This window comes from Sciurus carolinensis, chromosome 17 (genome assembly GCF_902686445.1).
Source record: "Sciurus carolinensis chromosome 17, mSciCar1.2, whole genome shotgun sequence".
In the NCBI taxonomy this organism is placed as follows: Eukaryota; Metazoa; Chordata; class Mammalia; order Rodentia; family Sciuridae; genus Sciurus; species Sciurus carolinensis.
In genome coordinates this window covers 57,538,367-57,562,480 of record NC_062229.1, presented here as the reverse complement: position 1 = coordinate 57,562,480, position 24,114 = coordinate 57,538,367, and the positions used below count along the sequence as shown (strand labels likewise).

The 24,114-nt window shown below is 37.3% G+C and overlaps 1 protein-coding gene across 3 annotated transcripts in view; it reads left to right on the top strand.

Annotated features, from left to right (window-relative positions):
* The window catches only part of Cfap20dc (CFAP20 domain containing), a 230,944-nt gene that overhangs the window by 120,981 nt on the left and 85,849 nt on the right, over window positions 1-24,114 (top strand). Inside the window, exons 8-12 of one of the 3 annotated variants that reach the window (XM_047531684.1) lie at window positions 16,671-16,807; window positions 17,293-17,455; window positions 18,827-18,907; window positions 20,027-20,146; window positions 22,026-22,354. In XM_047531684.1, the coding sequence (XP_047387640.1) occupies window positions 16,671-16,807; window positions 17,293-17,455; window positions 18,827-18,907; window positions 20,027-20,146; window positions 22,026-22,354 (830 nt within the window). Of the gene's footprint in view, window positions 1-16,670; window positions 16,808-17,292; window positions 17,456-18,790; window positions 18,908-20,026; window positions 20,147-22,025; window positions 22,355-24,114 lie in introns of all 3 variants that reach the window. The other 2 variants (XM_047531683.1, XM_047531685.1) reach the window with 2 other exon arrangements.

Here is a 24,114-nt window from a genome sequence, read left to right as displayed (position 1 = left end):
GTTTATTTTTAATCGGTGCTTTATAGATGTACATAAGGGTGGAATTCACTGTGGTATATTTATACATGCACATGGTGGATCTCAACCTTAGAACTTGCTGTATTCTAGATGCTGCAAACTCAGATCACTACTGAGGTCAAGAAAATAACGAATGAAGAATTGGGCTGGGTGCCCGGATAGTGGACTTGTGGAAATATTTTCTACTTCAGCATTGAGCTTTACAGGGGAAAGTGCACACAAGTTAAGGAGAGAGATGAGACAGTGCTTCAGAGAAATGGTTCTTCTACTACTGAAATAGCATCTTTAAACTCTGCAAATGATACAATAAATGGTGAATAGCACTCTCTCCTGTGAGGGAGTTGTAGGGAGTGGTGGCGACTGCAGCCTCCTAAAGCTCATTCTCAGTTCTAGCAAGTGTTGCAAGAAGCAGGCCTTGTCTCACTAGATCTTTTCTTTTTCCCTCAAAGAGCTGGCATCTGAATGTTTATGATAAGTCCCCCAATTTTAAAATACTAAAATTGTTTGAAAATTTTCTGTGAACCAAACAAAATATCAGGACTACCAGTGTCCTGCCTCTGTAATAGACAGCATAACTCTTGACCAAGGGAATGAACAATACTTAGAAATCAAGAAATCTCATAATAGTTAAACTCTCTGCATGTTAGAATCCCTGGACCATTTTAAGACGACTATCAAAAACCATTTTTTTCCTGATGTCTGAACCCTACCCCAGAGATTCAGGTTGAATTTGACCTGAGATGAGTTTGTTTGTTCGTTTCTTTGTTTAACTCCCCTAGTGATCCTTACATACAGCCAGGGTGGCCACTGTGTAGCTCGACTCCACAGAGGTCATTGCTACAGGTGACACACATACTGAAGTAATTCAGAGGAAAGGAAAATAATGATTTAGTAAATAGGGCATTCATGGAGGAAGAATTAGATCCTGAAAGAATTCAATACCAGCTGATGTGAATAAGTATTTATCATAAATAAATAAGAGATTTATGGGCAGAGCCAGGCACAGTGGCACACACCTGTAATCCCAGTGATCCAGGAGGCTGAGGCAGGAGGATTGCAAGTTCAAAGCCAGCCTCAGCAACTTAGGCCCTAAGCAACTCAGCAAGTTCCTGTCTCTAAATAAAGTGTATAAAAGGGCTGGAAATGGTTCAGTGATGAAGTGCCCCTGGATTCAATTCCTAGTACTAAAAAAGAGAGAGAGAGGTTTATGGGCAGGTAAAACATGGCAGAAGACGGAGCAAAGACGAGGGAACAGTGAAATGCATGGATAAATTTTCATTTATCCAGGAATGGTGTGGGTGAGCAGAAAAGCTGTGTTAGAATACACCTGGAGTGTGCCTCCTGATCCCAAAGTAGAGGGATGCTAACTGCGTTTCTAGGAAGTTGAGTTTGACAGCAGGATTCAAAGTGAACTTTGAAATCACATGAGACCAGAGATATCTTTGCAGCAATCCAAGCATCAAATGGCAAGGACTCTGACTGCTGGGAGCTGTGAAGGTGGAGAGTAGTGGCCCTGAGAGAAACTGGCAGGGGGAAGACCTGTGGATTCTCAGATAGCAGGGGATGAGAGAATGGTCAGAGCTTGAGGGAATCCAACACAGAGACAGGAAAAGGAGATCACCGTGTGAGAGCTGCAAGAGGGAACTCGTTTACTTTATATTCATCCACATCATTTATCTTTGGGGTATTTTCTGTATGTCAGTCATCATCAGCGTTACATGTCTTAAATTGTATGCTCCTAGAGAATCGGATATATTTTATAACTTTTTCACTATAAATCCTGAAAGAAGACTTGGTATAAATATGCAGTACACTTGTAATACTTATGGCATTTACAAACTTAGAGAAATGTAGAGAGAATGTATCAATGAACAGTCCCCATGTGCCCATCACCTGCTTCAAAACTACCAGCTTTAGGGAGGACTTTTTGATCGCACAGAAGGCAAATGGTAAGAATTTGTGTATTTATTATATACATGACATTTAGAGAAAAAGAAAGGTTCTCTATAACCCATGTTCATTAAAGAGTCTTTAGAAAATACTCAAAAGGACAAAAATGGTCTTACTACCCAGACAGCCCTTGTAGGCACTTCAGGACTCAATTCCGTCCAATTAATGGGTTAAGAAAGATTTTCCCCAGAATTCAATAAGTAAGAGAATCTTTGATAATAATTGCTGTCTCTATTTCCAATATACTCTGATAACTTTCAGTAACAGAAATGACTGAGCTATAAAGACTATTGGATAGCTTTGCGATTATAAATGCTCTTTTTTCCTGGTATCCCTCTAGTTTAATGACTTAAGAACTAATTATATCTTGAAATGAAAATGCAAGGCTATATACAAATATTTTAAGTGTGTTTTTTATTTGAAATTCAAGAATACTTAAAATGTATGAGATTAAAGGGGAATTTGAATAAACACTAATTTCATCATTAATTCAATATCATAGTTAAACAGAAACTTTTCCATAGACCATATTTGAACCCAATTTACTGAGGAGGATATTAGTATGTATTTTACAAATTCCATAAATGGGCTCTCAATGCATAATAATAGTCAATTTCAGTCATATATACAGAAAATTAATAATTACCATCTAATAGCATGTTTCTTCTACCCTGTAACTCTCAATTACACTTATATTCATATTTAACCATAAGGTTTATGATTGCTCCTGTTAAGTCAGTCTCATTACAGCTAAGATTACATGAGCATGCATTACATTTTGTGATTCTCTTTCTACAAATACTTCTCAGTTGCTGATGTTGATATTTGTGGACTTTGAAGATTACTATAAGTGAATGTAATAATTATTGTTCTCTGTGTAAAATATTTCATTTGAAAGGTGTAGTTAATGAATATGCCCAAGGACAGACTTTTTAATCCAGGAAAAGCCAGGAGGTGTTTCTTTATTTGAACTATTTATTTTGTGTCTTTCTAAAAAGTGGACTCCCCCTGATGAAATTTGAATTGCATGAGAAAATGATTGTGTGCTCTTATAATTTACTCATGTAAATTGTGATATTTTATTATAAATGCACCTATTGAGAGATCCCAGGGAGGCCTCTGGAGAAAGAGGTAGCTGTTTCCTATGGATGTTTTCTAGCATTTTCACACAAGCCAAAAAGGAAACCTTGAAACTTGTAACTCTTTTGGAGTATATTTTGTTGAATGTCATATAGTTTGATCAAGAGCACTGAGTGAAATTAATAAAATAACTGTTTCCAAAAAGCTAGCGTTTCCAAAAAGCTACACATTCCCACTGTTCGCTTTGTGAATTCCCAATGCACATTAACTAATGACTGTTACTCTGCAGAGAGCTGTGGAATCTGATGAGCCTATTTTCATTAATGAGACCCCAGTTTAATTGAACCAGAGGATCAGATCTGGTTATTGAAGTTGGGTATTCTGCCACTAATGACAGGATGCAGTGGTCCACTAAGCACAAATCAAAACTAGTAATTTACTTAAAATTATAAGGCAGTTTTCCCAAGTGCTTCCCTTTCCCTGGCAGCAATCTTATTGTATTCGTAATCCTTTTTTTAAGTAAGAAGAGACTGACATCCCTAGTTCCTAGCACAGTTGCAAAGGGTAAATTAATGCAGCATCTAGCAAAGAAACAAAATAATCAGCCATCTTTGGCATTGGTGAAATCCATACTAGAATTCTCCTTTGGGTTCCATGTTATAAAAGCAAGATATGAATCAAGTAAAAAAAAAAAAAATCTGCAAAGCAGAGGAACCTAAAAGGAAAAGTATTCTGACTTCAGAAAAACCAAGACACTCTTTAATTTCTAAACTTCAACTTCTGGTTAACCTTGTCTTAAGACTGATTGTTGTTAAAGAGATCCTACAATTTTTAATTCTAAAATATGATAAAAACTCAAAATAAAATCAAATCTTCCCTTACATTATATATTATATGTAATTATATATTATATATATGAATTATATATTCAAGTCTTCTTACATTATATATTACATATGTATATGACTTATATATATGAATTACATGTTCTTTTTCCCCACCTTCAATAAAAATGAAATATAACTGGTCCCATTCCTTCGTATTATATATAACTATACTGAACTAAAAAATTATTTTTAATTTTTTTTAGTGTAAAAGAATTTAGAATGGATATTAGTAAATATCTATGAAATCTGTTAAAGCAAAGATATCACAAATAGAGTAAATCTTAATTTTTTTGTAAAAAGATCTGCCAAATATTGAAAAGCTTTAATAATATAAAACAGTATTAAATATGAAAAATGCATTTAATTAGTTTGATAGCTGCATTACTCTCACAGGATTGACTTGTACCAACCTTTACACTGCTCCTTTAGTTTATGACAACATTGCTTATAGTAACAAAACTGGGAGACAAATTACTTGTGCACAGTAGGGAACTGATTCAATAACCACACAAGTACATGACACAGCTGTACAAAGAATGACCTGCTTTACCTGCGTTGGTCTGAAAAGGTCTCGGAACCATCTCAGTCAGTGAAACGTGGAAACATAGAAAGATGCTTCAGTATGATCCCTCTGGTGTAAATGACAGAGATAGTCACCCAGGTATGGCATATGCATGATTTTTAAGGAAACTTAATTACCTTTGGAAATAGGAACTAGTGGAGGCAGAGGCAGAGAGCTAAGACTTTTACTTCTCATGTTTTATCTTTCTCTGTTATCTAGCAGAAAATTTTAGTTTTCTAACTATATTCATGATTGATGTCAATGATATCTTAGAGTGCTTATGGGACATTTCTGATGACTTTTTTTATACTTCCTGTATTTTTAAAAACTGCTATAAAATTAAAGTAGTTCTCTATCTAATATCAATAGTTCTGTTGAAAGTATATAATTTGAAGGAAACCCCAAATCATTGTTAAAATAAAATCTACAAATGTAGAGTTAAGTATTAAATAACTTTTTATTTTTCATATAAGAAAATATATCCAAAGTTATCTGTACCATATCAGTATGAATTTTAAAATATTTTCATTGAACTGTGAATTTCAAACACATTTCCACCAGTGGCAAACTTGTGGCTGTAATCACACATGACTTTAGTAACCCCCAAAACAGTCTGTTACATCGCTCTGCCTTTACTTTCAATGCAGCATTTATCACTACCTTTATTTTCTTTTTTTTTTTTTTTTTTTTTTGCGGTGCTGAGGATTGAACTCAGGGACTTGTGCTTGCGAGACAAGCGCTCTACCAACTGAGCTATCTCCCCAGCCCCCTTTATTTTCTTGTTGGCTTAATCATCTGCATATTGCTGTCTCTCCCACTGAAATGTGATCCTCAAACTGCAGGAGTCCTATTCATAGTTTTTAGTTAGATGACTTTATAAAATTGCACAGAATGGGTTGGGATTGTGGTGCAGTAGTGGAGCACTTGCCTAGCATGTGTGAGGCACTGGGTTCAATTCTCAGCACCACATATACATAAATGAATAAAATAAAGGCCTGTCAACATCTGAAAAAAAGTAAATAAATTTTTTTTTTAAATTGCACAGAAGAGTCCTTAGGAAATGCAAAAAAATAGAGATATTGCCTTGTGTTCTATCAGATCATAATGAACTGAGAGTAGAAATCAATGACAAAATAAATAACAGAAATTACTCCAACACCTGGAGACTAAATAATATGCTATTGAATGAAACATGGATAACACAAAACATCAGGGAGGAGATTTAAAAAAATTTCTTAGAGGTCAATGAGAACGATGATACAACATATCAAAATCTCTGGGACACTATGAAAGCGGTACTAAGAGGAAAATTCATTGCATGGAGCACATTCAAGAAAAGAATGAAAAGTCAACAACTAAATGACCTAACATTACAGCTCAAAGCCCTAGAAAAAGAAGAACAGAATAACAGCAAAAGTAGTAGAAGACAGGAAATAATTAAAATCAGAGCTGAAATCGATGAAATTGAAACAAAAGAAACAATTCAAAAAATTGACAAAACAAAAAGTTGGTTCTTTGAAAAAGTAAACAAAATAGACCCTTAGCCACACTAACAAAGAGAAGGAGAAAGAAAACTCAAATTACTAAAATTCATGATGAAAAAGGAAAGATCACAACAGACACCACTGAGATACAGAACAAAATGAGAAGCTACTTTGAAAATCTGTATTCCAACAAAATAGAATCTACCGAAGACATTGACACATTTCTAGAGACATACACTCCTCCCAAGCTGAACCAGGAGGACATACACAATTTAAACAGATCAATATCAAGCAATGAAATAGAAGAAGCCATTAAAAACCTACCATCCAAGAAAAGCCCAGGACCAGACGGATTCTCAGCTGAGTTCTACAAGACCTTTAAAGAAGAACTCATTCCAATACTTCTCAAAGTATTCCAGGAAATAGAAAAGCAGGGAACCCTTCCAAACTCATTCTATGAAGCTAATATCACCTTCATACCCAAACCAGGCAAAGACACATCAAGGAAAGAGATTTTTAGACCAATATCTCTGATGAATATATATGCAAAAATCCTTAACAAAATCCTGGTTAATTGCATACAAAATCATATTAAGAAGATAGTGCACCACGATCAAGTGGGGTTCATCCCAGGAATGCCAGATTGGTTCAACATCTGGAAATCAATAAACGTAATCCATCATGTCAATAGACTTAAGGATAAGAATCATATGGTTATTTCAATTGACGCAGAAAAAGTGTTCAACAAAATACAACACCCCTTCATGCTCAAACACTAGAAAAAATAGGGATAGTAGGAACATACCTGAACATTGTAAAGGACATTTATGCTAAGCCCATGGCCAACATCATTCTTAATGGAGAAAAACTGAAACCATTCCCTTTAAAAATGGGAACAAGACAGGGATGTCCTCTTTCACCACTTCTATTCAACATTGTCCTTAAAACTCTAGCCAGAGCAATTAGACAGACTAAAGAAATTAAAGGGATACAAATAGGAAAAGAGGAACTTAAGCTGTCTCTATTTGCTGATGACATGATTCTACATTTAGAGGATCCAAAAAACTCCTTCAGGAAACTTCTAGACCTCATCGATGAATTCAGCAAAATAGCAGGCTATAAAATCAACAGGCATAAATCTAAAGCATTTTTATACACAAGCGATGAAACATCTGAAAGGGAAATGAGGAAAACAACTCTGTTTGCAATAGCCTCAAAAAAAATAATATACTTGGAAATCAATCTAACCAAAGAGGTAAAAGATCTCTACAATGAAAACTACAAAACATTGAAGAAAGAAATTGAGGAAGACCTTAGAAGATGGAAAGATCTCCCATGTTCTTGGATAGGCAGAATTAATATTGTCAAAATGGCCATACTACCAAAAGTGCTATACAGATTCAATGCAATTCCAATTAAAATCCCAATGACGTACCTTACAGAAATAGAGCAAGCAATCATGAAATTCATCTGGAAGAATAAGAAACCCAGAAGAGCTAAAGCAATCCTTAGCAGGAAGAGTGAAACCGGGGGTATCGTAATACCAGACCTTCAACTATACTACAAAGCAATAGTAACAAAAACGGCATGGTATTGGTACCAAAATAGGTAGATCAATGGTACAGAATAGAGGACACGGACACAAACCCAAATAAATATAATTTTCTCATACTAGACAAAGGTGCCAAAAATATGCAATGGAGAAAAGATAGCCTCTTCAACAAATGGTGCTGGGAAAACTGGAAATCCATATGCAGCAGAATGAAAATAAATCCCTGTCTCTCACCCTGCACAACTCAACTCAAAATGGATCAAGGACCTCAGAATCAGACCAGAGACCCTGCATCTCATAGAAGAAAAAGTAGGTCCAAATCTTCAACATGTCGGCTTAGGATCAGACTTCCTTAACAGGACTCCCATGGCACAAGAAATAAAAGCAAGAATTAATAACTGGGATAGATTCCAATTAAAAAGCTTTCTCTCAGCAAAGGCAACTATCAGGAATGTGAAGAGAGAGCCTACAGAGTGGGAGAAAATCTTTGCCACTCATACTTCAGATAAAGCACTAATTTCCAGAATATATAAAGAACTCAAAAAACTACACCAAGAATACAAATAATCCAATCAACAAATGGGCTAAGGAAATGAACAAACAGACACTTCATAGAAGATGATCTACAAGCAATCAACAGATATATGAAAAAATGTTCAACATCTCTAGTAATAAAGAGAAATGCAAATCAAAACTACCCTGAGATTCCATCTCACCCCAATTAGAATGGTGATCATCAAGAATACAAGCAGCAATAGGTGTTGGTGAGGATGTGGGGAAAAAGGTACACTCATACCTTGCTGGTGAGGTTGCAAATTAGTGCATCCACTCTGGAAAGCAGTGTGGAGATTCCTCAGAAAGCCTGGAATGGAACCACCATTTGACCAGCTACCCCACTCCTCAGCCTATACCCAAAGGACTTAAAATCAGCATACTACAGAGATGCAGCCACATCAATGTTCATAGCTGTTTAATTCACAATAGCTAGATTGTGGAACTAACCTAGATGTCCTTCAATTGATGAATGGATAAAGAAACTGTGGTATATATATACAATGGAATATTACTCAGCTATAAAGAATAATAAAATTATGGCATTTGCAGGCAAATGGATGAAATTGGAGAATATCCTGCTAAGTGAGATAAGCCAATCTCAAAAAAACCAAAGGACGAATGATCTCGCTGATAAGCGGATGATGACACATAATGGGGGGTGGGAGGGGGCAAGAATGGAGGAAGGAGGGATTGTATAGAGGGAAAAGAGGGGTGGGGGGAGGAAAAAATAACAGAATGAATCAAACACTATTACCCTGTGTAAATGTATGATTACAAAAATGGTATGCTGTTACTCCATGTACAAACAGAAACAACATGTATCCCATTTGTTTACAATAAAAATAAATTTTAAAAAATAAATAAATAAAAATTGCATAGAAGATCTATAATGACTTGAACAGGTGAGGATATTTAGCAAAAAATCATCGTGGTCATCATCAGAGCTAACAGTTTTTACTGTGTTGCAGGCACTAAACCCCGTACTTAGCTATCCCAACGAAGCACCGTTGTGTAGATGAGGAAAGTGAGGCTCTCAAAGATGAAAACTTAATGAGCACTAGAGCTGGGAGTGACCAGGCAGCCTGGTTTCAGAGATGCATTTTAACAGCTGAGTCCCCTTAAGCAATTTCTCACTGGTAGTTTCAAGCAGCAGCTTCCTGGGAAGGCTGCTCGTTGTACAGGAAACAGCCCTATTTCCAAGTCCAAATGGTGGAAATTACCTACCCAGGCCTATAAATATCTGCGCTTGTTATTCAAAATGGAAAGCTTCCTTGAGATAATAAAATCATTTCCCTTAAAAAATAAGACTTCTGTGCTCATTAAGAATAAAGAACAACTCTAGACTAATTCTGACTTTTTAATACAGTAAGAGTTGGTGAAGAAAAGTAATATCCTGTGAATTATTACTTTTTTATCTTGTCAACATATCCTAACTTTACACACAAATATGTTTCCACACTAAGGTCCTACTCCAGTTCAGTGGGAAAAAAAAATTCTAATTTTAGTTTTTAATATTATTTCTTTGCCTTTTAAAAATGTCTTAAACTTTATTAGATAAGGCTGAACACTGATTTTAATTATTTGCAAAACTTGAAGGCTGATGGTAATCGCCCAGGCCTTTCCTGCTTCAGCATTTACCTGTCTGCTTTTCGTTTCATTGTACTTTCAGGGTTTACAAACTGATAGTCCTCCAGCAGGTCTACAGAAGTTTTTAAAATATTTTGCACTGGGCATGGCATTCAGTTTATCCACATGTCCCCACTCCCACAGGTGCCTCTTTTTTGTGGTGCTAGGGATTAAACCCAGGGCCTTGTGCTTGCAAGGCAAGCACCCTACCAACTGAGCTATATCCCCAGCACCTCCAGTGCCTCTTTCTTATGGATGTGGTACCTGCTTGGCAGTGAAGCCTCTTCCATTTACCCTGCTTTCACTACGCCTGACTTTCTTCCCTCCAAAAAAGGATATTATGGCTATTATGGATGTTGTTCTGTGCTGGTTCCTCATAAACCCCACTAGTCCTCATCCCATGCGCTGCATTTTCATATCCCTCAAGTTCTGGTATTTATCTGTATCATCTTTAGCAGATCCATTTTTCAGATAGCAAAACAAACCAGGCTTGGTAGCTCACGCCTGTAATCCCAGTTACTCAGATAGCAAAGTGAAAGTTTTTAGTTAGATGGCTTTATAAAATTGCACAGAAAATTAATATTGGATAAGTGAAGAATCTCCCACGAGGTTCTCATGGCACGGTAAAGGCAGCATCACGTAATAAAAAGAAGGCACAAAGAGGTATTCTGGCACTTGGATTCTGAGCCCCTGCTCTGAGAGTGGACAGATGGGGTGAGCCTCAGTTTCTTCTTCTGCTGAGATGGAGTAATGATATCTAACCCGGGGAGACTGAAAATAGCACAGAGATCTAGTGCACACCATGATAGCCTCATCCTTTAGGTCTCAAGCTGAATGTTATTTCCCTGACCCCAAAGACCAGACACGCTAAGCCACTGTTAAAAACACTTAAACCCTGTGGACTTTTCCTGCTTAGCTCCTATCCCAGTCATAATCACATGGTTATCTATCAATTACTTGCTTTAACACTATTATGGTTTGGATGTGAGGTGTCCCCCAAAGGCTCACATGTGAGACAATGCAAGAAGGTTCAGAGGAGAAATGATTGGGTTGTAACACTCTCAACCCAATCAGTGATTTAATCGCCTGATAGGGATTAACTGAGTGGTTACTGAAGTGGTAGGGTGTGACTAGAGATTAGAATTGAGGTGTGGCTTTGGGCTATATATTTTGTATTTGCAGAGTGGAGTCTCTCTGCTTCCTGATGATGCGAGCTGCTTGCCTCTGCCATACTCTTCCGCCATGATGTTCTGCCTCACGTTGAGCCCCAAGGAATGGAGCCAGGCCTTCTATGGACTAAGACGTCTGAAACCATAAGCCCTCAAATAAACCTTTTCTCCTCCAAACCTTCCTGCATTGTCTCACATGTGAGCTTTTGGGGGACACCTCACATCCAAACCATAACAAACATCTATCTCCTCCATGAGACTGAGCGTCTTGGAGGAGGTAGCCAGCAACCTCGCTGTCTATCTTTTATGGAAGTGACTTCCCAGACTAAGTGCCCAGTCACTACTGAAAGAATGGGTGAATGAAGGAACAAATGGCAGTGAGTGAGCTTTGTAAGCTGGTAAACACTATTCGAGATGGGTGGCAGTGATAACATATTTACTAAGCATTTGCCTCCTACTAGATACATAATTTTGCACATTACATCTGTTTTGTCACATAATCTAACCAAAACAATCATTGTTTAAGCAGCATTATTATCTGAATCTTATGGATGAAGAAAGTATGGCTTAGGTTAAGTACCTCATCTAAAATAATACTGCCATACTAATGCAGGCTTTTTCGTTTTTTTTTTTTTAATACATTCTTTATAACAGTGCATATACACTAACATAAAAATTAATCCAATTCAAATTCTCAACTTCGGGGCCAGCTTTAATTCTGATTTGCTCGTTAGATAATAGATGGAAGTGTTAAGCATGACCCCTCAGTGATTAGAGTGGAAAATTCCTCAGGTTTTTCTGGTTAAGCTCTCTGAAAACCCTGCAAACTTAAATGACTATAATAATTAGAACATTGTATCTTGAGACAAAAATGAATGTTTATTTTTTTAAAAGACAATTAGAGACTAGACCCTCAGGTTTTACAATCTAACTCAAAGGCACGTACCCCTCAGTAAAAGAGCAAAATAATTAATAGTAACATCTCTGACCTACACCAACTTCATTTCCCACAAACTCAAGAAAATGAAATGCCTACAGCATGACTTTAATCTAATCTTGATTTTTAACCTTATTTTATGCATATTGATATCAGCTCTTAAAAGAGCTCCTTTTAGAATTCAAAAGGCATGCATTTCTCCTTGTTGTTATCCTTTATTAAGATTTTTCTCATTATGGGAACGTTGTCCCTTCTACTTTTTACTTGAGAAGCCAAAGATCTAAATTATGTTTCCTTGTAGCTTTTAATTAAGTCCCCATTATAATAAATACATAGCATAATGCATGTTTATACAGATATTTATAACCATATGATTAATATGAAACAGACTTTAAGAATTGATGGATTAATTGTAATAACAAATGTAAAGAGCTCTGTTAATTAAAGTGATCCTAACTAGTGGAATTTTGATATACCTTGTTTTCTGCGGGGGGAGAACATACAAAAATGTAAGATAAATAAATACATTTATTTTCATATATAGCTACACATCTATATATGTATACATGTGTGTATGTATATATATATATATATGTATACAAAATTATGTAAAATTTTTAATAGGTTTAAATTTAAGTAAACTGTGGTAGAGTACTCTTTAAAGCAATCCTAGAATAGATCCTCTTGTACAATAATAAAAATTAATACATTCCAAAATAATATATAATAAAATAAGATAAATAATTTTCTGTGATTTAGGGGTTCATAGCATATCAAGTTCAGTTTCTTTAAAAGTCACTGGGTGTCTACTGCTAATGCAAAAGTTTTCTCTATGAAATTCAAGATATTTGGGAGTTATTTTATTAATAATTATAACCAGTTAATATGTTCATTTTGTTGAAATTATAGCTAGAACTATGACAGTATGTATGCTAAAAAAAAAATCTCCCTCCCCACAATCTCTTTTTAATCTTGCATAGTATTCATGATGCTGGGAAGGTTTGGTCATCACCTACCATGTGCTAAGCTGGGCTCAGCACACAGGGGGTACGTGTAGTACAAAATAATAGTCAAAGAACTTAAACTGGGAGGAACCTGCATTTAGACAAATATGAAAAAAACTCAAGGGAACTTTCTTTGTAAAACATTTGAGCAGAAAGACCCAAAGCTGAGTAGCTCCCAGGACTGGGAGCTGTGGAAGGTGTGGGGTTCCCTGGTAGGTCCACACCACATCCCATATAGCCTTTCTGTGGCCATTTCTTTCTGGGAAAATCTACATTAGAGGACATAATACTAGTCTAGAACTTGTACTTGAGCATAAAAAAATACAAATGATGTCTATAATAGATGTTGCCAAATGGTCTGGAATTTAAATACCATTTCTCTCTATTATCAATACTCAGAAACTAAAAATGTTCTATTGATTCAAGTGGATATTTATAAATGACCAGGAAAAAATACAGATGCACACATATCCAGGAGTGTTTGGCAGCATTGAGACCTTCCAGACGTGACATGAATGGCCATCTCATCATGGTGCCATAGCACGCTGCTGAGACCTTGCCATTCAGATAAATTGGGACCCTTCTCTATCAACCTCACATCCTAGAGTTGCCCAGTCCTGTCCAGTACTCCTCCTTGATAAACACTTAAAACCCCTAGGTGAATTTTCCTAAAATAAAATTCTAATTTTAGTTAGAAACATTTGAGTCATTTAACCCAACTTCCCTTCTGATTTATTTAATGATTCATTTTGCACAGCAAGGACCTATGACTATAGGTGTCCACTCCTTGTCAATACTGGGCTAGGTATTGGAAGTTCAGGGTGACATGAACTGCCAAGTTCATGTCTACCGGAGCACACATTAACTAGGGGATGCCACAGACATGTGAAGTGCAGTCCCCACAAGTTGTATGAGGACAAGCTTATGGAAGTGCCTCTATTGGGGGAACTTACATGAATGACGTCCAGGAAGATCAAAGAGAAGAAGAGCCCTCTAGCCATCGGGATCAGCATGTACAGATGCTCTGGCAGGCACAAAGAACAAAGAGGGTCAGTCTGTTGAGAGAGCAGAAAATGAGGGTGTAAGATAGGAAGATGTGTCAGAACAGGTGTCTACAGGTGATATGAAGGGCTTTCCTCTTAATCCTAAGAGCAGCGGGGCAGTCACTGAAAATCTCAGTGAAGGAAGGGAAATGACTCAGTCAGACATGTTTGCATAAGACAGTTGTGGTGCAGGCCTCTAATCCCAGTGTCTCAGGAGGCTGAGGCAGGAGGATTGAGAGTTCAAAGCCAGCCTCCGCAACTCAGTGAGACCCTGTCTCTAAATAGAATACCAAAAAGGGCTGGGGATGTGGCTCAGTGGTTCAATACCCCTGAATTCAATACCCAGTACCAAAAACAAAACAAAACAAAACAAAAAAAAACTCTCTAGCTGCATTTTGAAGAAAGGATGGAACAGGAGAACAGGACAGCAAAGCAGACATAGCAAGTCACTTGCTAGGTTGTGTGGCCATCCAGGAGAGGAAGGTGACACCTGAATGACAGTGCTGGTGGAGACAAGGAAACATGGACATGACTGGATATGGAGAGGGTAGAGTAAGGTGTCAAGCATGACACCTAGGTTCTGCCAATCAATATGGATGGATGGATGGATGGATGGATGGATGATAGATTCATTAGGCCAGGTTTCCTGTGTGAAATGTCTCTAAGACATCAGAAAAGAGCTGACCAAGAAGACTACCCAATATAAGCAGTGGAGTACAAGAGAGAACCAGGCTGGAGATACAAATCAACGAGTCATTTGACATCTGAATCTGCCTCACAGTATCCAAAGAGCTATTCAGACTTCTGCTTGGACACCTTCAAAATGACAAAAAAAAAAAAAAAAAAAAAAATCTATCACATCAACAACCAGATGTGCTTTAATGAGAGAAAGATATTCCTTATGGTGGGCTAAAATCTTCCTGAAGTAAATTCTACACATTAGTCTTGATCCCATCCTATAGACAAGAAAAATCTCTCTTCTACCCAATAGGGCATCAGGAACTTGAAGAAAACCGGCACCACTTGAATATCCGTCGCAGACCTTCTGGCCAGCAAAAACTCTTTCGGTTCAACTTGGTGATCTAGCCCCTGCCCTTATCTTCAGCTTCATTACAAGCACAGAAACAGACCCAAGAAAAGACCTTTACATCCACACATATAACTTCCATACAGACCAAAATTTTGGAGCTTCCTAAGTACCATATGGTTCACAAATCTGTGAGCCTTTTCTTGGGCTATTGCATAGGAGTAGATTTTAATTCTACCCCATATAAAAATGACAGCTCTACAGTGGGCCACTGAGACCATCTAGCAAGCTCTGGGGGCATAGTTCAGACAGGAAGCACACATTAACCAGGCAGTATCATGGACACTCGGCATTGTACACTTGGACAGGAGCTCAACTGTCCAGATCACAGGCCAAGGCGGACTTCCTCAGGGCCACCATTGTAATATTCTAGCTGGTCCTGTCTTGCAGGTGGGACCCAGCAAAGTTTTCAGGGTTTTGAGTTAAGGGCCATCACCCTCGCCTGATGTTAGAGGAATATAACTGCAGTCACAAAGAACCTGTCAGTCTAGTCCAATCCCATGTTCCTTGGGTGGCCTTGCACATGATCATTCAGAGACCTGGGCTCCTTTCACCTACTGGCTCCCCTGGGGGCCTTAAAATCCTTCACAGTATCTTCTGCATTCTATCAAAACATGAAGGACGAGAGCACGCAGAGATCATGCAAGAGGCTTAAGGAGACTTACACTTATCACGTTCCATTAGCCAACTGCAGCCACACAGCTCACCTGATGGCAGAGAGGGCTCAGAGATGTCAACTTGCTGTGTGCCCAGAAGGAAAGGCAGCAGGATTTGGTGAACACACTTACCCTATCCTGGAAGTGACCCCAGTTTGCTGTGTTCCTAAAAGTTCCGAGGATCCCATTGTCTACCATATCTAAAGTGGGCTCTTGGCATTTCAAGGTTTTTTTTCAGTATGACTCTAGCCTGTCCTTCCAGCTCAGCTGATCACTCAACTCCCCAAGCCACCTGCCCTTCCCCTCCCCCATTCTTTACTCAGGTGCTTTCTTCTGCTTAGAGCCTGCTACATGTCTTATCTTTGAAACCAATTCAGTTACTCAAGGTTCACTGAAGAGGGGACCCCTTCATCCCCACTGCTGTGAACAGTTGACTTGTGTCATCACATCCCTCCAGACTTCCGGAGGGCAAGTGATGTCTTCTCCATTTTGTGTCACCGACAACCTCTGGGAAATGCCTAAGAGAGTACCCAAATAACTCTCTATTTAGCTGAACTGAATAATTTTACTTAAACTATTTCCTTAAGGAGAAAATAAGGTGTATGTTTAGCACCTTTTCTTTGCTTAGTACCTTTACTTTTCTGAAGAAAATACTTGAAGCAGTGGTTCTCTGTTGATGGTGAGTATAAAAATTATTGAAGGGACTTTGTTAAAAGTATTGATGCAGTAGCTGCATTTTTAGTAAGTGCTGAAGGGAATCGTGTGCAGTAGCACGTACCTGTAATCCAAGCGACTAGGGAGGCTGAGGCCAGAGGATTGCAAATTTGAGGCCAGCCTGGGCAACATAGCAAGACCCCAACTCAAAATAAAAGCTCAAAAGAGCAGAGCGACCAGCTCAATCCCAGACCACAAGGGAAGGAAAGAAGGAAATATAAGCGCTGCAGAGGGAAAAGGTGACTTGGATCATAGAGCACCTGTACTGTGCTTATCAAAGTATCGTAAGGTGGTGTTTGTCATTACTCCCATTAATGGACCATTACTAACTTACTTTCACAAACAGATCAGTTCATCAACAGAGGGACAGGCAGTGTGCGGAGCAGTAAGAGTCAAGATGTTTGTCACATCGCCTTTGGATCCAGAGTTCTTGGACCACCTCCACTCTCTGGCAGAAGGAATAACATGAGGCTCTCCACAGAGGTAGGAGCACACTTTAAAGAGCCTTTCCCAGCATAAGTGGTATGGTAAGGGATAAGGAGAAAGGGGGGAAAGGCTTATAGACAAATACACAGGAGCACATTTTTTCAAAAAAGGAGCTGAATCTTGACCAGACACTATACAGTGAATAGATTCTCAAATCTCTTTTATTTTTAGTTTCCTCTGAAATTCTGACATGCTCAGTGACTCCCTAATTCAACTCCTACCTGCTGAAGATACAGTATAGCAAATAAGCACACTTCAGTTCACGTATCCAAGAGACCTGCGGGTCTTCTATTTTATCTCAGGTTATTTTTCTCCTTCCATTTCTAATTCTCTATAATAACTTCCTTTTCCATCACTTTTGAACCTCATCTCCTCTAGTTTTCCCTCATTATTGATCCCAGTTTTTTTCCTTTGTAGATTCTATAGGAAACCGTGTAATTCCTGTATTTTTAAATGTGCAAATCAATTCTTTTTCCTTGCAGTCAGTAAGATCTGTTGGGTCCAAAAATAGCCGATCCTGCCAGCAGCCCACCACAGAGAAGTGTGTTAAGAGTGCAGAAATGTCAACCTTGCTGATATCTGAGTCTGAGGAGCAAGGAGATAAAGAAAATATTCACCAAATAAAGCAGACTGTACCTATTCATGGTAAGAAAGATTGATAGCTGGTGAAAATACTGGGAAATGTTAAGATAAATCAGAAGTGATATTCATGACTGGATCATGACTAGAGAATTACCATTTAGTAATAAAAAAAGGTGGTGGATACTGATATATATTTAGAATTCTTATGTACATATTATCCTTGAGAGTTTATTATTCTATAGACTCCATTATTTCAAATTACTAAAGTATCCTATGTTTTTGCTTTATGGTAATGATTACAGAAATAAAACAGCATCCCATTATTCCTACAGTTTGGAAACTCCATGTATAGTTCAAGTTTTCTTAGCTTAATTTCATCATTTAATGAATCTCTTCCACTTGTCAAGGGTTCTTGATTTTCTCTCACTGATACCAACCTGTGAGTAAAGAAAGGGCTTTGTCCCATTTTGCAGACAGAGTTTAAGTCTAACAGCTGGGTAAAGTGGTTTGCAGTTTGTAATCAGAAAACACTGAGACCAGAGTCTAAGACTTACGACTCCCTGTCGCCCTTTAGAGAGAGTTGAAAAGAGGGCATTAGAAATTATTTCACCGTATTTAGAAACGAATGATCACTATTACAGACAGTATTCCTCATGGAATTTAAAACTGACATAATGAAATGAATGACATAGATACCAAGTCCTAGCTCTACCACTACCTGAGCCTTTGATCAAGTTTCTTGTACCTGCTGAGCCTCAGTTTTCTTGTCTCTAAAATGGGGACACCATTACTCTTTGCACTAGTAATAATAAATAACAGCAGCCTGAAAGGAATACTTTGAGGGTTCAATAAGAAAGCCCAGTTAAGTGTATCATAGTGCATGAAGAAAGGAAACGTTTAGTAAATGCTGCTATGAATATAATTATTAAAGAATTAAATTATACTTAAGAAGCCTTCTCCAGGTTTGACCTCAGTTCTCCAGGGTTCTTTGGGAAACTACTAAGCTTTCATTGAAGTGTACACTCAGCTACATTCCCTCTTTTAAAGGAGGAATTATTTTTTCTGTACTGGCTGTCAATTTCATTTTTTCATATTTCTAATATAGCATGTTGCACGATTAACATCAATCAAATTACTTGTAGGTCTTCTATAAATGTTGTATTTCATGAATAAAATTTATCAGTCATTTTTGAAAGTCTGAAACAATCCTAATATTGGAATGGAACTAAACACCTATTTTCTATTGCAGGAATAGTTGTGTTTTTGATACAGCTTCACATTATGTCAAAATGATACATGAATATTCTCATTATAGTGATAATTATATTTACTGAATTATTTCAAGCGATATAGCACTTTATGTCCTGGCTTTTGTTCTTTGATATGAAAATGTACCAGCCAACCTACCTATTATGCATCCACATCCCCCTCAAGAACCATCAGCAGATAAGAATAATAACAGAAGAAGATTTCGGTTAAAAAGCACCAGCAGAGACAGGACAGAGACGCCCAGCGGTATGGCACTCATTCAATACTATCTTAGATCTGTATATTATTCAGGGCAATGGAATCTCTCCACAGGTTGTAAATTTCAAAGGATTATGAACCAATTCATTTAAAATATAAATGTCTGTTCTACAGGGATTATGGAAATCAAATTTTCTGCAAAAGAATTGCTCTAGAGCCCTAGCAGAGATTTGCTGGATTAAATAGACAACCCCCGAAATAAAGGACTGCCTGCGTTTGCTCTCAAAGGCTGAATAAGCTTAAATTATTGTTTTTTAAAAATGGCCTAAATGTGATAGTTGAAGTTCCTGCCTGCAGACTTGACTAAAATTGAACTTTATTATAATTCTTCATATTTCATTTGTGTCTTTTCTTTCTAAATTGGGCTCTTTTCAGATTACTTGTTATGCTTGCTTGTCTCTCCCTCTGGATTCTTTGCCATATGATATAATGTAGGTTAAAATTTAAACTCTTTGCAATCAGTTAAGCATTGGACGGCTTTACAGTTATTCCTTTAAATGCTGGATTTGAGGCGTGTATGTGTAGATCTGTATACACATATATTAGTCGATCCTGATCCAGCCCAAAGGCTATAATGTATGCTATGTTAGCAAACTTATCAAAAATGTGAGGTTGCTGGGTTGGTTGAAATTCAGCCTGCCAGGTTTCATGTTATTTTTATAAAAGAGTAAACAGAAAAACTAATTCTAAAATAATGCCTGCATCTGTCTTCTTAAAGAACTGAAGAAAAGACCAAGGTTTAAAAGAGTCACATTTAGTAGGAATTACAATTTTTGAAAAGCACTCCATCTTATGTGGAACCCAAGAAAAAATTATAAGACCCTTTAAAAATTCTATGGGTTTTGGAATTCTTTTTATTGCATATCATAAAACTTAAATCTAAAATGTCCCTGTGCAAATATCAAAGAATTTTAAGGTGAACAGTTCCAAAAATGCAGCCGAGTTCATCTTAAAACATTCTGCTAAAAAAAAAAATGCATATTATCTATATTGTGACCTCTCATTCTCTTTAAAATAATCTAATGGAAAATGACATCATTCCTCAAAAATTGCTCTCTATAAATATCAAAAGCAGTAACAGAATGAAAACTATTTTTTCCAATAAAGGCAGTTCAGGAAATAACAGGAATGAAGAGGAAAGAACAACCGTCCATACCATTGGGACCCAGCAAAAAGCAGAGGTGTTGAACCCCAGCAGCCCAGGACCCCCGCCTCCTGAACAAGCAGGTGCATCTTTACTATTAAAATTATAATTATGCCAAACGTTTAGAAATCAGTCATTTTTGAAAAGCTATGAGGTGGCCATTTGCTAAAAATTTGTAATTTTTTGTATATCTCCTTTTGTAACCTCTATTTTATGTCAAATTTTAATGGATGAGCATCTTTTATTTGTGAATGGGTTGTCCCATTCATAATGAAATTTTAAAACTATGAAGTATTCCCAAGACACTGCTACTGTCCCCTCTGCTGCATTTTGCCACCTTCTTTATAAACAGAGATGGCTGTAGCAGAGAGCACCAAGCCATCCACCTATCTTGCCTAGCAGGTGTGTGCCACTTTTAAAAAAGCAAATTGTTTTTGAGCAAGGGAAAACGGAAAATAAATGAAAATTGTTTGTAGTTTGTCAGTCTTATTTATGCGATGTGGAAACCTTCATTAAAATGTTAGGCGCAATTAGTGTCTCTAGCATAAATCTGACTGTGTAGAAAAACTAATTAGATGTTTAGGTGATCATTCTTGCATTTATCTTGTTTGCTGCAATATTGTGATTACACAGTAATTTACATATTTTCCTAAGAAAACACACCAAATTATTCATTACAATTGATATGGAAATATACTTGAGGTAAAAGTACAAATTCCAAAAAAGCATGTGGTAGTGAGATAATTAGAGTTGGTGTGGTATAAAACACTCCTTCTACTTTGACTTTTTGACAGTTAAAAATATGTTTGGCAACAGTTCATAGAAATTATTAAATTACACAATGAAGATTCCCACCAGTATCTTTTCCTCCAATTTCCTTGACACATCCATTATATAACACAACACATTAGTCTTCATAACCTTTTCCAGCATTTCTAGAGCCCCTACTGTTTTTGCTATGTACCTACTATGTGCCTAGCACCACACAAAAGGGTTTGCTGTCCAAAATGGAGTGTCCAGTGTACTTGTTCATGACAACTGTCCACAGCTACACTGACCTATACCTCTGGGAAGGTGACCAGGTGTACATTTAGCCTGCCACTGGCCATATGTCTAGATTCTGTCCCTGAAACCATGAAAGCCTTGTCCTCAACAGACAGTCTCTAAGATTTTGTGTATTTCTCACCCTTTTTATAGGCAAATCATATTATATAAAGGTAGCCTTAGGTTAAGAGATAGTTCCTAAAGGGTTTGATAAAAATATGTCTCAGTGGTAGAATACGGTATTTTGAAAGAAAACAAATAATGTGAAAAAAGATTTTCATGACCTAAAACTAAACATAGAGGAATATTTCATCGAGCAGAATCTACCACTCAGATTACCAATGTTTCTTTGGGTTTACTCTTACTTGAAAAGTCTACTCAGCTGAATCTGCAAATGGCCCTGTTTTTCAGTCCATAGAATGGAGACAGACTGTCAACCTCTGCATAATTTTCTCTCTTCCATGATGTGTAATCCAAAACAGGACCAGATATTTTGTTTAAAGAAGCTTGTTAAGGGCGGTACACTGTCTTCCTATAGTTAAAAGGAGATATTAGTAACTCAAACCCTTTTAAAGTTGGAAGACTTTCCCCCCTTGGAATGTCAAATTAATGAGGTTGTGCTATAAAGAACTTGCTGCCAGACAGGTGATAATTATTTCAGACTTACAAATTTCCTGGCCAGTGTTTCAACTCGGATGCAGAGGAAGTGCAAATGAGTTGCCTGTAGCTATAGACACTGATCTATGGATTAAATGTTTAGCAAGTTACAAGATGGTGGATAAATTGCCTTCCTTGGCTTCTGCCTTATATGATAAATCACTTGTTTCAACAACAAGAAATCTTAACCCAACTACCTACCTAAAATATCACTATTATGGAACACTACTCTAATTTTTTGTCATCTTTCCCAAATGTCAGATGAATGGATATTTCCTGAAAATGATGATCACATTCCCCATTTGGAATCTGGCAGACAGTCTCTCCTTCTGGATGACTCTATCACTTCACACCTGTGCCTCGAAGCCAGCAAGGACAGTGAACGTGACCAACAAGCAGAGGAGACCCAGAGCTTTCCAAAGAACATTTTCACTTTTTCATCTAGACCACGATCAGCACCTCATGGGAAGACACAGAATCTGTCCCCAGAGGAATGCCCGTTTATTTGGGATCTAAAAGAAGATAACAGTATGACAAGAGGAGACGCCCAACTGGAGGATGACTTCTATGGTGGTGACAGCAGCCAAGAGGTACACTGCTTGATGAGTAAAGTAGCCTTAAAACACAGTATTTCCATTAGCTCCAATAAGCACTCACGCTAGCTGAAATGAAATGGGGGAAAGCAACTGCTATTTATAAATTTGCAGCAGATTGCCATGTCAATCAACAGTGGCATTATGTTGTTATGGTAACTCTAAATTCTGCCTTTTTTATTATTGACGGCCAATATCATCTGTGATTATAGAAAATAGTTATTGGTTAGGCTTTTTTTTTTTCATTTTAATCTTTGTCTCACAGAATGAGAAATAATAGATAATTTAGTTATATGATGGAGAAACCAGTGAGAACACATCCTTATAGATCTCTGGGGAAGTTGTGTTGTGGTCGCTAGGCATTCTGAACACACGGTTTTCTGGCTTTCTTACTCCCCTGCCATTTTTTCACCTTAGACCCATTAGGACTCATTATTTTCCATATGGTCCCAGAATTTCAAAAATTGTGCCAATTAAAGTTTAGACAATGAATCATGAATTAGTGCTGGGACTTGCCTTACAGGAGGTTTTCTGTTTGGAATTATGTAGACTATAAATATAAGTTAGTAAATTCATAAAAAAAAAAAAGTTTTTTAAAACTTGTTGAAAATCAAACTGAATATTGTTTGGAAACATCTGTTTAAAACTTAATGCAATGTGATAACTTTTCCCCCATATGAAATGAATTTATATGTGAGGTTTTTTTTAGCCTTCTTCCCAACAACAGCCATTCATATTTGCTGAAAAAAAAATTATTTTAAAGGCAGAAAACAGTCAAGTTAAGGTTTAGTAAAAATATACACATCATTTAATATAGAAATTGTAGATAAAATTAGAAAAATTTTATGTATGCTTACAAAACTCTTTTTTAGTAACTGATTAAGAAACCTGTATGTCAGTGGGATGTAGATAAAGTCCACAGTTCCTAGCCTCAGAGCCAGTTGAGAATATGGTGGAATTGTTTAGGCAATAATTATGGGGTTTTGTAACTTTTAATGATTTCCTTCAGCAAAATACATGGAGGATATTTTGTTCACACTACCCTTGTTTCTGATGGTAATGAAACAATTAATCGTGCCAAACATAAATCTACTGCAAACCCCTTTATACATGAATTCTGCATTTGATGCTGGCATTTTAAATGTTTCTGTTGAACATATTTTTTCCTTTTCATCCTTAAAAATATTAACCTGTGAAAACCGTGAAATGGACATTTGTCTTCAGCATCTAGTAGTGTCCCCACCCCAGCCACTGATTCTTCTACAGAATCTGATCACTTGGTTCATCTCATTTTACTAATGGAACCAGCTCATCCCCTTTCCATGGACACATAGCTGCCATCTTTCTTACCTGACACAAAAGACTTACTCTGATGGTGGAAATCCACAGCAGGTGGGAAAGGGGGTTCCTTGGGTGACTATGAGGGAAGCACGAGGGGGAACTTCCCTTTAAATAATACCACACGAGGAACTCACCTCTTCCATCTATGTGAAGTGTAAGCCTTAAGAAGCAACAGGCCTTCATGAGAAAACGAACATTTTAATTTAGTATTATTTTCCGTACTGTCCTGAATGTTTATTATGTATTTATTACCAACTACATAAAAATGAAAACAAATTTATGGTGTACTACCCAAGCTCTTGCTGGCATAGCGGTCTGCTCACCCAGTGCTGGGCTCCCTGGTGTGACAGTAGAGAATGGCTGGAGGCCCCTCTCAGTGCTAGTATCTGCCTTGCCCACCTTCACCTGGAGCCTAC